The sequence below is a fragment of the Acanthaster planci genome, linkage group LG14, assembly GCF_054643075.1.
Source record: "Acanthaster planci isolate LZ-2023a linkage group LG14, COTS_SCS, whole genome shotgun sequence".
In the NCBI taxonomy this organism is placed as follows: Eukaryota; Metazoa; Echinodermata; class Asteroidea; order Valvatida; family Acanthasteridae; genus Acanthaster; species Acanthaster planci.
The window spans coordinates 8,592,573-8,606,657 of record NC_141790.1 but is presented as its reverse complement, the minus strand read 5'-3'; the positions used below and the strand labels follow the sequence as shown (position 1 = coordinate 8,606,657).

At 42.5% G+C, this 14,085-nt stretch overlaps 1 protein-coding gene across 9 annotated transcripts in view; it reads left to right on the top strand.

Moving 5' to 3' along the window:
* The first annotated feature begins 3,049 nt into the window (after window positions 1-3,049).
* LOC110980800 (adhesion G protein-coupled receptor L2-like) overlaps window positions 3,050-14,085 on the top strand; it is a 56,266-nt gene continuing 45,230 nt past the window's right edge. For 2 of the 9 annotated variants that reach the window (XM_022237787.2, XM_087145819.1), the window contains exon 1: window positions 3,051-4,407. Coding sequence is in view for 7 of the 9 variants with exons in the window: in XM_087145819.1 (XP_087001945.1) it covers window positions 4,144-4,407 (264 nt within the window). In the remaining 2 variants the exon portion in view is untranslated. Of the gene's footprint in view, window positions 4,408-6,245; window positions 6,316-14,085 lie in introns of all 9 variants that reach the window. The other 7 variants (XM_022237780.2, XM_022237783.2, XM_022237785.2 and 4 more) reach the window with 6 other exon arrangements.

Below are 14,085 nucleotides of genomic sequence, written 5' to 3'. Positions count from 1 at the left end.
AAAATGAAGTACTTGCGAAAGGTAACTCCTGACTTAAGAGTCTGTCAGTGACTTTCCACACCACGGAGGCGACCGTGCGATGCCCAAACATGTCTTCGTTGTCTATCGTGTCCCAAAATGTGGCCTTACTGGTAACCTTGAAACTATTGTAGCCTATACAGGCGCCCGTGGAAGCGGCAGCATTTTTCAATTTCAACTATATTCCAAATCATCCAAATCACTCCATATATGTTTAATTCTCTGTTGGAAATTAAACACAGGAGGCTAACCCAGACGCCAAACACGCTTATTTTTACACTTGGCTCCACTAATCGGGCTCTCCACCGAAAGCCCCAGCAGCGGCGGTTCGCAAAGGTAATTGGTCTCCATTTGCCAAAGCCTTTTAATCTCTTCACCCATCCTTCACTACTAATTAATTGCTTTTGGCTGTTAATTGCTCGCCTGCTTGTCCAATTAATCAGTAAACTACGGCCAGAAGTCGCGTAAGGTGTAGAATTTCAGTAAAGATATTTGATCAGAATATTTAGCGATGTTCATCCGGCGAAATAAATCCAAAAAGATAACATAGTGCTGATGAACAATACTGCTTTTCTTGCGTTCGATCCAGCTTGACAGTTTATGGCGCTCATTTTCTGACGATCCTCTGGGAAAATATTCCAGAGTTCGTTTTGTGTTCCTCCTTTTTTATCGACAGTTTCCAAATGACTTCATCTACCCGTCAACCGTTCATGTTGGTCCGCCTTGAGCAGAAGCACTCAATGCATCATCGGTTGCAAAGAGCCATTTGGTCGGGAGTGTTCATTTTGTTAGTGGCGATGCGACCGTAACGCGTGCATTTCGTTGCCGTATGTAAACTTGCAAAGCGCAATTCCTACCAGAAGAGCACGCGTTGCTAGAAAAACTGCGCCCTCTCTTGATCCATCTCGGGGCTCATAATGATGACAACTGATAATCCAACTAAGCTCATAAGATACAGATGGCGTGGAATATTTTCATCTTTCACCTCATGAACTTCTCCCAATGCACGTATGTGTAACATACTTTTATTTTAAACTGACTGCAAGTGGTAAATTTTAACGGAGGCAATTTTTGTGTATGTCGCATCTATTTCGTGTGTACTTCAACAATAAGGATTTTGGTGTGGTACAAGTGATTGATTAAAAAATCTTTCGGAAACGTCTGTTACTTCTGATACGACCAAATGTATTTTTGGCCAATTTAGTAACCCGCAGCCTTTAGTGGGATTACTTCGTCCCTCATTCCTCCAACATCTGACGTAATATTTCGGAAATCTTGGACATTATTCTTTCAACACCGAGTTACAGGGCAAATCCAACTATAAAACAATGTGTCAAATTATACCCTACTACCAAACCTATAGGACCCAATTCCTGACGACACTTTCCGATTGTATCATCGCCGTTCAGTGCAGAGCTCTCAAGTTGATGGAGCGACATTTCGAAATCACACTCGTGACGTCTTGGGCCACTGAAGCTGTCTAGACAATGGCATTGACGACAGGAAGGGAAATTGACGTATGTCAACCCTGTCTAATTAAAAAAGCTTTGAAAAAATTAACTCGTCTAGATGCGTGGTAAATGACCCAATTAGGCTTAGTACCAGCATACACGATCACCTTGGCCTGCTCATTGCAATGACCCGTTCTTGAATTCCGTGGTTCCACGCAGCACAGGGAAACTATACTATTAAGCATATGCAATGCATAGTCCATATGATGCACTGTCCCTTTAGTAATCGCTGAAGCAACAGTATTATGTCAGTCAACGTTGTTAACGATTAAAAATGCATTAATCATGGATGCAATAATGCTTCCGACATACATGTACATAATCGGAAAAGCCATGCTTTTTACGTTTGTCATTCTTTCACAGTTGCTTTATAGATACAACGGATCAAAACTCACCCGATTCCCGGATACCGTAAAGGAATATAATTGTATCTTATTTCAAATCCTAACCCAACAGAAAGCTTACTTGCGGGCTACTTTTTTAAATTCCAAGATATCGTAAAGGAGTATTGTCTCTTATTCTAAGATCTTTGAAGAGAATGTCCATTTCTAATTTGGAATAGCCGTACACAATATGGCCATAGACTTACGGGAAAATGACCGAACCTAGTAGGGAAGAAACGCACTGGACAGCATTCTCGAAACAGTTATAAAAACAATGTAAAAACTAAGCTTTGATAACTGTGTGTTTCAGGGCTCAAAAAGGTAATCAAATTACTGAGTTATTATTTTTCATGATGCATTAAAATGTAAAATGGCAAAACGTAAGTCGTGCTATACCATTTTGTAGTTAGCTGCTTTGTACAATAGCCATCACGCATGACGCTCAAAGGATAACAGATGAAGCATGTAGAAGGTAAAGGATTCTTTTTAAGGTCTCGCATTCATGCCACGTACACCTCTCTCCCCTGGGAAACGGAACAGCCCGCAGCACCTGTCCCATTTTCAAACCGATGACAGAATAGGAATGTAATGCAATGATGACTGACACATCACTGCTCCGTGCGCAGCAGACCCGGAGCATCCGCACTAAATAAAAAAAATGAGCAAGTAGACGTGTTTCAAGCCTGTATCTAAGCTCCCAGCATAATTGTCTCATGAGAAAGTTGTATGGTTTTTCCTTCGAGCACTGCAGCTCATGTGCTTCCCTTAAACAGAGAATCTCGTCATTCCCTCCACTTTAATATTTGCGATTAAGAACAAGTTCTTGCACCTGTCGGCAATTACACTTTTATACTACGGACCGCTTCGGAGTTCATCAACAAATCTGAGGAAGCTGAACATGTCAAGTATCCATAATGTACTTTCAAAACCCGATTCAAAGACTAAACACCCTGTCCTATCAGCAACTCGAGACACACCATAGCGACAGCCGGTTGATAAATACTCCTTCCCCGACGCCCTTTATTGAAGGTCGAAATGATGCTTGCCAGTGCAAGAGCAGGATATTCGATGAACTCGAGACTTGAATGGAGACTAGTTAACATCACGCCCGCGCAGCCTACAGAGAGCACACTTCGCTTCGGATGAGCACACCAGGTAACGACTGAACGTTGCAAATACACGCTGGTCAGTGGCTGATAAACTGTCGGATTGCGAACAGCTTGTATTTGATGCACTGAGACACAACCGGGGCTTCGCTATGCTCTCAACCTACCAGCAGATTTCAATGAAACGAAATTCTGCAATTTAACCACGTTTATAATTGTATTGCTCCAGGACTGTGTTATTTCGCTTCCCATCGCGTCGAGTTTCCTCCTCATCAATTGAGGGTGAAAAAATTGCCATTCCGCCCATTCGGGCCCGCAGGTGAGGCGCACGTTGCAGCTGGTATCACAACCGGGACCTTCAGGCCGTTGTTTCAGGCAATCATGACGGAATGCTTTTTGTAATCGGACGAACCAGGAGCCGCGACAATTATCATATCTATTTGGATTTCATAAAGCTCCTGCGGGGACGAACAAAATGCCGTCTCTCTCCCTCCGAGTTCTCACGTTGCAGCCATCAGAGGGGAAAATATCTAGACAGAACTGTTAACTCGCTGGATAAAATTAATCAGGGATACGGCAGAGTACGTAACATTGCACGCCCACTACCCCCAAGATAACGGCAGCTTCTCACGCATCTCTGACGGCCTTTCCCCGGTCAAACACTCTTTGCTTGGCACGCCTGGCCTTTTGAAGTAGCTGAACTTGGACAATTCGCGGTGCACTTTTTCCGGAAGATTAAATCCAAGTTTCCGTGAGAGATGAAGCTTCGAACATTGCGGTCTTTCAATTTTTTTCCTTTCACCCGATAGGCAACCGGTGCTCACTCAATATAGAACAATCGTGCTGACGCACGACAGAAGTGCTTTGATGACATACTGCCCATAGTATATTATACCCAATGCACAAACGTTGGGCCGCGGACTTGATCAAACGAATGTTTTGAAAAACGTGAGAATGTTTTTCTTTTTCTCTCAAACACTCGTTATGCATACAGTGCGCTATAATTGACGCCGAGGGCGACCACCCAGGTTGAATCCTAGCACGTCCTGATTTTTGTGTTGATAAAAAAGTGTCCAGAATATCAGTGGCGTTTTGACGTCACTTTTGTTATCGAGTAGTGTCTAAATGTTTGAATATAAAACTGTCAAGACGAAGCACTATCTTCAGCTGGATATCTCCGTGTATACCGTGAACAATCTTCAAACGGCCGGGGTACTGCGTGTATTCCATCAGCCTTTGTTCATCTCTGACAAGAGAGACTTGCGAGCCAGACAGGCTAAACTTGGACGATTTGGTGAAATGGAGGGAGGCATTGCTTTGGTCTTCATTCTATCTCTAGGCGTCGCCCAAGGGATCGGGACAACTCAGAACAGTTTCACATCAGTACAGGTACGTGCAGAAGTAAGGGGTGGGGGTCTTTAAATGTCCATGCGAAGATGAAGGTTGGCCGTCGAAAGTTTTTAGATCTGAGCATATCATTGTAGGCCTACAAGAATTTCACACACCCAGGGAATGTAACAGTTGAAAGAAGATATATCTTTTTTATCTATATTATTCACCACCATCGTGAAAAAATATTGAATCTACTTGTAGCTTTACAAGCATATCAATAGACTGCAAAAGTAGGGAAGCACCAACCACCACGGTACTATGTAACGAAAGTTTGTTTTCTTTAAAGTGTCAGCTATTGATCCTTTAATCAAATCCAGTTACAATATACCAACCGGGTCGAGCAATAGCTGTTTCTGTTTTTTTTCCTGTTGTTTTTGATATCTTTACCAACGTTGGGCAAATGCCAACTGATTGCAGCAAAGATTGTTCATATTCAACGAGGCTGGTTCATGAGCCACAATAACTGTGTGTGGGGAGGTTTTAATATTTCTTCGTGAAATCTTTGTTATTGTTTCCGGGATACGTGACCGTATTTTGTGGCATTTTTACTAATCCGGTTCGACGTCGTCATAATCGCAGACGCGCCACAATATACAGGCTCACACTGGACTATCGCTGAAGTTGCGCATTAACTTCCGGTTCCACAGTTCCATGTAAACGGATATCAATGCATGTTTATGTGCAGTGAAAGAGCAGTGGGCGTGGTTTAAACTGAAGTGACGTCACACTCAAGAACCGGATAAGGAAAAGCAAAGACAAACTTCTCCCAAGAAATTCGCCCTTTTGTGGGGAAGGGAGCGAAGGGAAGGGTGCTGTCTGGATCAACTCATGACTTCGTGTGTCGATGTTTTGAGCAATGTGGGTAAAATTTCGCCCTGATGTTGGAATATTGTCCGTGTATTTAGACAGTACATCAGTTGGTAAGTGCCTGGATGGACACGAGGTGATGTAATTAGAGAACCCATTTGCACAGCATTATGAAGTATGGTGACCAAGAGGCTAAGCCAGTAATGACTTTTTTTTTTTTTTTACGTCGGAGAGCATAGTTCGTGGTGGCCTGCGTCAGAACGTTTCACTGCCATAAATTGGTCGAGGTGAAATGATTAGTGTTAGATACCGTTTGTTTAGGCACTTTTAGCACTATTTTGCCTCTTCAGGAAAAGAAACAAGTCTTGCGCCCCAAAATAGCCCGTGTTGGTTTCGGAAGAAGTTGCGGGATAATTGCTTACATGTGATGGTAGTATAAACAAAAACTTAAATAAGTGTTGCAAAGCTAGAAGGACTGAGCTTTGACTCACGTACATCCCCGACTGCAAACAGACCTGAAGTCTGTTATGTTGCTAGCTGAACATGAACTATGATGGGAGAAACAGCTGTGTGGTCTGATAAAAGACTTGATTCTTCGGTCGTTGCTCGCGAGAGGCAGCTGATGATGACGGGGAGGAGAGCTGCTAGAGCATTTAGGATGAAGATGTAGCGGCGGTTGTGGATGTCATGGCCTTCAGGTCCACCGCCACGAGAATGGCGCGGCTCACTGAATGAGCCATTTCGGCATTCCGACGGCGTGGCCCAAAATGGAGTGCGTCTGAGGTCATTCGAGAACAGCAATTATGTTCGCGCGAGGTCTGCCTTATCAGCTCTTCCATACACAGACTCGCGCGCATGCTCTGTTCTCGAACGACCTAGCCATTTTGAAAAACCAAACAGGCTCATTCATGGAGCCACTCGGCAGGACATCTGGTTCAGCAAATTCATTACTGGGAACCAGTCAGATACAACACAGATTACATGAGATTCTCGCTGGTAACCAGTGTCTATTTATTTCCTGTGCTTAGCGATTTTCTGCGCTTGTAACAGCTCCACAAAAATGGTCCTGGCCAGTGAATCAACATAGATTTGTTGGAGGTAAGAAAAGTGACTGCGTGACAATAATAACCGGCCTCATCGTCACCATTTTCAGCATTGCTAGCACCGTCACTATCTTCACCTCTATCATATCGCCACCACCTACATCTTCACCATCGTTCCCACCGTCAACATTATCACCACTTCATCATTTCCGCGGCTATCATGTGTCATGCTATTTCTAGACACCATCACTATCGCCCGAACCATCCACACTACCATGTCCATGTATTGGTCGACATTAGCAGTTCAAGTAATAACAGAAACAACGCCAGTAACGATCGTAATAGTGATTGTGGTATAAACTATACGGGTTTTGATTGGAGACATATTGTTTAGTGGTTAGGGTTTGTAGCTTCTGATCATAGGGTCAGGAGTTCGAATCCAGCTGGTGGCAGCATGTTGTGATCTTGAGCAAGTCACTTTACCCCATGTGCTCTCTCCTCCCAGGAGTAAATGGATACCTGTGAGAGCAGAAACGGTAATATTTGGCCTTTTGCGCCAAAATGGCAGTACTGGGATAGTATACTCCCCAGGGAGCTGAGATGGTTTTAGGAATGTTCATAGATATGTGAACCTAATGTGCAGGTAAAATAATGGCGCTTTGAAACGTTGTGGAAAACGCATTACAAATGTTGTAATTATTATCATTATTATTGATGGAGACAGTGGAAGTGATGTGTGCGGTGGCAGCACTCTACAAGAATTCATATGTTAATTTAAATGCCATGCGGCATCATGGTCTGGTGGTTTGGCACAGACACCAGGAGGTGTGAAGCCAGACAGATTCTACAGTTAAATGGCAACAGAAATAGAAATGAAATGTGACGAAACTGCTCAAGCTGACATTGTTCACGACGCTCACGAAAATGATATTTGATGACGCATGACAGTGACACAGTAATTGAATCGAATGGGTCTATTACAGTCCACATCAGTACTGGAAAGCATGTCGAAGCGCATAACAGGAAACCTTAAGTTTTTCTCTTTGATGGATACCCGCAAATCTAAAATACGCGATGCATTTCGAAATATTTCATTACAGTTTTTTTGATGAAATTTTCTTAGACACACATTTTGTACGTGCATCATTATACTCTTCTTCAGTGTAGAAAGCTATTTGCCAGCCTCTGTGGGTTAAGAGTATTCAAAAGTTAACTCATGACACATTTAAAAACTTTCCAAGCTTTTCTGGACAACTGCAGGTGCTCTTGCCTTGATGTCAATCGGAAAGGCGCTGTTCAGCTTATGTTCTGTTATCGAACTCACCACTTCTTCATTGAAAACACTTCTGAGAAAGGTTTGATCGTTGGTGTATGGCTAAGGACATGCATTCACAGAACCACAGATCACCTGAGAAATTGAAGTTTTGGACAACAACATTTCAGAAATTGTTGAACTCTATACACAAATCAGTTTCTCCCTCGAATGACATCACAGTTTGCAAAGGAATATGAAAATTCACATCAGTCTAAAAGCAATAAAGTATTAAAATACATTTTAAAATAGCAAAACAGAAAGTGAAAATAAGGATAATTGAAAAACAACGATGAATTTTGTTTCAGTAAAATAATCACAGTGCAGGGATCTGTAAATCATCCTAGATACTTGAAATTCAATGTGTTTCAACATAGGAATGATGTCGATACCATATGGCACCGGGTATTACAAGGAGCTTTTGATGTATGATTTACTGAGTATTTCTTTATCGTACGAACGTATGCCTATAAAAGTCAGTCACTGCATTTTTTATGCAGCCGTTAGTTTAGCTATAAGATCCTTTTCATGCGTACATATGTTATGGTTGATTTCACTATGCATTGTGCTGCAGCACTGAATATTCCGGTATCAGTCATCATAATTAACATGGAGAATACAATGGGTTACACCGCCACGCCTTTAGCCACGCAGCGCGTGCCATGTCTAAACAGCCTGCACGGGCACGAAGTTTAAAAATCCAGACTCGCAATGCTCTTGTATCGACTTAAGCCACTAGCTGCCATCTTATCGTTCCGAATACGAAGGTCGTCGTTTGCTTGTATAACTGTCGATGCTACGAACGATTTGGTTAACAACCTTTGCATCTGGCACGGTAAGATGGTCGCCGATGGCTTCTGTGACTCAAGCAGGCTGATAAAAAACGTTGCTCTTTATGTGAAGTCCGTGAGCATGTGCCCTTGGACACAGCTGCAGAGCAGAATCCGCCATTTGTTTGGTCACGAGTCATAAATGTCAACAGCAAGCCTGAAAATACAAAAAATCACTTCTTGAGCCCGAACTTCTTTCTTTCCACGACCTGAAACGCGGCACTAAAAGTATACATGAGTCGATATTAACAGCACAAAGCCCAGAATTCCCCGCAGGTCAAGTCAGAGCATCTGCTCTTTCAGTATGATACATTGTAGGAGGTTATTACTTTATTTTTGTAATACAGAGCAAAGTGGAGGGTGAACCCTATGTATTGACCGACTTTAACGGCTGTCGCCACGATCAAGAGATTTATTTTATCCGGGCGTTAGCAGAATCGACCCAGAGAGCTGGAAATACTTAGGCCATCACACGATCGTCGCATATGCCTTCTGACTTCACTAATCTTGGTTGGTTTGGTAAAGTGATGCCTCTGAATGGCATGCTAAAGTATGGTGTCTATTTTTATGCCAAAAACACTGGGCTAAGAAACAATATTCATTTCTCTATCTGTCGATCCGCCATCGTAATCATCACGCTTGATGAGTTGTTTATTGCTCAGCATGCAATGTCCACATTTCTTAGGCAGTCCAGGTAAGTCTCGTTTCGCCCATCAAATCACGCGAAACAGAGACCATTCCGTCCTACCCTGAAACATATAACCAGTAACTTAACTGCCTTCCAGCAGATTTTTCGGTCACCAGAACAGCTGGTTGATTTCTGAGAAAATTCATATCTACTGCTTATCGTTGACGGGGTCATTAGTAATTGGAACAATGGCGGTATTAAGGTCATTCCTAAGTAGATTAACGTGTGTAGCCCTTCGCCTAGCATGGAAGCAATTAGCGTTCATTCCTATGGGCTTGGAAAAAGAATGGGTATGACGTGCAATAATGTGCGAAGAAATGCTTTCTCTGCAAAAACAGGCCATAAGCCACATCAAATATCACTTACAAAAAGCTTTTTGACAGTATCTACAGAATTAATGCAGAGATCAAACTATGGCTACCGAAGGAGAGGGTTTAACCTTTCAGGGAGTCAAATTTGAAAGAAAAAGAGACGTGAAAACGAAAAGTCAGTTTTCACATTGATAACAATGAAAAGCTATGGAACAATGGAGCAGCAGGTTTGCTGGACAGCCTTCAAATACCAATTAAGAGAAAAACTTATGTACCACACACGTTTCCTGCATTATATGATCAAGTAGTCAGTGGCGTACATTTGTGCCGAAAATTGGGGGATGGGGAATGGTAAGGGATGACTTGGCCGACCATAAAAATTTGAAAAGGGGGGGGTGACACCATATGACTCTTTATAGAGGTCAATGATCATTATATCGATGAACATCTGTAAAATGTATTCAAGATGGTACATTTATGGCTTTTAAAAACTGTCCTTCCTTTTTTCAGTGATATTGAATGCATTTTAATCGTTGGAAGTCTAAAATTCTTTTCACAATAAGCTTTAAGTGTTTTGGTCACCACAAAAAAGTGGGGGGGGGGATGATTCGAAAGCCCATCCCCACCTCAATAAGTGTGGAGGATATTTATCCCCATCTCCCGGGATTAAAGCCCATGACAGTAGTGAAGAAAGTGAACTGTAACCGAATCTTTATCATAGTGCAGCCCACAACACAGAAGCGTGTCCGGTGGATTCCCGGGATTAAAATTGTAAATGGGATTTTCGACGTAATTCTAATTTCGAGAAGGGAATATGGAAGCCATGAGTGAACCATATCAATGTTGCTTTCGAAATTATATTTGGAGATACTAAAATATGGTCGTGTCAGAACTCTGACTGAGATAGTAAAATAAAGAAATTGGAAACTCCCCCGAAATATTGTGAAAAATTCTGACATTTTATTTTTTATTTGATTTGATGAGAGCCGGAGATTGTTAGTGTCAGAGTACATTGGCCACTATAAGACCATGAAACTGTCGTCTTTGCACTTTCTGTGCAACTTTATACTTTTCTTCTGGGCGTAAAACAATTAGGTTCTTTCGACGTTAAGTTGCATGAACTCTAGAAGTGTTCGCTTGGCATCCACCAAGGCTGCTTTTGTCACGGTCTTCATGGCGCAGTTTACTTCACCGCCCAAAATGTGATCGGCCCTTGTCTTCGTATTCCTTTTTTTTCTGGAGGTCACAAAAAAGTTTCAGTTTTGGAATTAATGTCTATGGCAGAGTGTCCCACGTCACGGACTCTTCACTGTGCCATATATGGACAATGCATGGCCAAGTGCTAATTACTCGATCAGACTAAACAACTATACTCACCTCCTGCGTCTACATCTGTTGCCTAGTTACATATACATTCTCGATGCAAATCAAGCGAAATTACATTTGGACGAGCACTCTTGAAACAAGGCTTTGGAAACGAGTTTGAGGAATATCTGTTCTTGCTTGGGCTTTCCTGAGGATACGTGCTTTCGGCTGTTTAAAAAACAACAGGATTTCATTTGTCTTGGGGTGGGTAAAGATTAGATTATTTTTTTTTTGAGAATCTGCAGTTAGCAGCAACATCTTATTTAGCAACCTATCCACCAAAAATTGCTTTGGACAGGCAGCTTTCGCCTGTACAAACTTGATAAACCCCAGGTTTTTAAAAAAAATCTTTGTCGCATATATTGGTAATGCTGGTGAACAGATCTTTGTATGCCCTTCGAATATAGTACAATGAATGGATGGACGTCATTAGCAACGAGAGGTATTAATTGAAAATGGACTGATATGAGGGGACATTGAGGTTTTATTAAAATCCCCGCCGGGGTGTACAGACAAATTCTAAATCTTTGATAAAACCTCAAGTACGGTAGTTGTCTGATTGCTAAACAAATGTTATAGATATAGATATAACCTGGCCATATCTCCCGAGTCTGATTTATGCTCAGTGAACGTATGACAGAGGCACACCTGCTTTTCGCGCCTTACACATAAAAAATCCAGCTGTGTGATGGATTGCTTTTAATTTAGGCTGGTTGCTGGTCACGCTGGGGAACAGGGATCTTTTGGAGGAATTTGAAAGATGATTTGCAACTACCGTTTGTTCATCCACAGGATACTATTCCGTAAGCTTTTGATACAAGAAGCGAGTTTCAAGGCGAATCGTGCGAACTTAAAAGCAAATTGGCCTTGTTATGCCGTTGCCTAATCCACACAGGCCCGCCAAACTCCCTGTTTCAGTGGAAACGGAGTCCAGCGTCGTAGAATAATAGAAACCGTAAAATGTATGTGTGGTACAGACAAATTAAGCGACGTTTCACTGGACCTTTCCGATGGCCCCTTTTAATGGCGGAAAGTAATTTGTTTGGTTTTGCACAAAGCGACTGTCACGGAACATTGGCTTCATACAATAGTTATCACAGTGCTTAGTTGTTTACTGCCATTGCCGGGGGCCACGGCAAATGACTACTAGCAGCAGAACCATGGTTACCAGATTTGTCCATGCGCAGTTACACGTTGCATAAAGACACAAGACAGGCGTTCAATGAGTGAAATCCTCAGGTATAGGCCGATTCATATTTTAGGAGAATGTGAAAGCGAAACGAATTTGACGTCACGAAAAATTTGCTCGAGTGGAAATTCGCAATACGAATAATTGATCTGCCCTCGAATACTTGATCTGCCCTCGTAAATTCCTGTTTGTGTTCTCTTTGAAGCCGTTGCAGTTGGTGTAGATTTTCAGGAAATAAACCGGGCGTCACAAAGTCGTGTGTTCGCTTTTCGCGAAGTATGAACTGGCCTTACAAGCTATGCAGCGTTCACATTGCAGGCGAATGCGACAGAGAAGCGAATTTGACGTCACACAAAATTTGCAGCGAAATTTCGCTCGCGTTGAAATGTGTTCAACTTTTGCGAATTCACAATGCGAACATTTTGATCTCGCCTCTGTGCCGTTGCAGTTGGTGTGGATTTTCAGGAAATAAACTGGGCGTCACAAAGTCGTGTTAGCTTTTGCGCGAAGTATGAACCGGCCTTATTTGTAATAGCATCGTTTTTAGTCGATGGTTCCTGTAGTTCGTTGTGTGCTTTCATTGATGCACGCAATGTGCAAGGGAACCACCAGAAAAAGTGTCTCAAATCAAGAGAGCGGCCATATCTATGGTTTTAGCTCAATCCAGTTCTCAAAGATGCACGAGTTAACGCTTGCCTACGGTGATTTTGTTTTTTCGGGTACAACTTTTCGAAAGGACTGAGAGATTTATTTCAGAGAAATGGGGTACAATGGTGACAATCATTCTAACAAAATGCATGCCTGCACACCGCCAGACATGAATTTTTAGCGCCTTTATAATCGCCCTCGCGACAGATCGTCACAAACTCATTTCAGACCCAATTCAGACAGTATTTTGGAGACAACTGATGGCTACGGACTTGACGTACGGCAGATTGCCTGGAAACCTTTTCAACAATTATACTCGGTGTAGCAGAAAGGCTACTTTGAATCAATGTTCAATTTGAATGCAACAACAGGCTTTCCTGCGGGTAAGGAATGTTGCTGCCTCTTCCCACTGGTATTCACACACAAATTATCAAAAATTAGATTTTTCTATTCTATATTGTAACAACCCTCGTACAAAATGTCTCGCAGCGCTTGGATCCCTTTTTGGCACAGATTTCCAAAGGCAACACTTATTGATACTTTCCCCCGTAAAGCTGGCTGCAGAATTTGAATTTTATCAAAGCTCCAAGTCTAATCGGGGATACAGATCTCTTTGAATGACCGTTGCGGGAGACCGTGTCCATCTCTTGCGTGCTGAAGTAGACCACCCATAAACGCTGAGCATCAACCGATAACGACATACAGCCCGCTAAATCGTTGGCAAATGTTGTAATAACAACGCTGCTTAAAAACTTGTGGCGCCACTTGGTATATAATTCTTTCACGCGTGTCCATGTACTCTACGCCCATCGATCCCATCTTCCGTCACGCTGATCTGACTAGCGAAGAGGGTGGAAATAATTTCCCCCCATGAGCAAGTGTGGCTAACTTCATTCCCCGTAAATTAGTACGAAGTACTTTCCCATCTGCTTCTTGCCAAAAGTGTCAGCGCCAAAAAGGATGGCGCATGATAAGTTGGCATGGTATGTTGTTGAAAATGTCTATGCCAATTATGCATAGCAGTCAAAAGTGTGCTGTAGGACAGTTTCCTTATAAGAGCAACTGCTTGCTGTTTTGTGCATTAAGCGAAATACCAGTGGACACGTGATGAATACACACGCGAACATTCTACGACGCTGATTCAGTAGTACCAATGACATTCGTCGTGCCTGACCAAGTACATATCGGGAAATGGCCGCTGCACACGTCAGCTTGACCCAGTTCACAAATCCAAGGCGGATTAGCAATAGCAACGGAGGAATTGTAAAGAGATGTGAATTGTGGAAAGTATTGCAGCCAAATTTTCCAGGTGTAGCAGTCTTCAGAGACGCTACAGCCGCATAAAAACTACGGTCTTTCACGTGGTCTTTTCAAAGTCTTCTTTGAAGTTAAATGTCTAAGCTGTTGTCCACGCTTTGACAGCCTGCCTCTGCAGGGAATACAGTAAAAAAAAGCCCTTCGAAATCAAAGAAGGGAACAGAA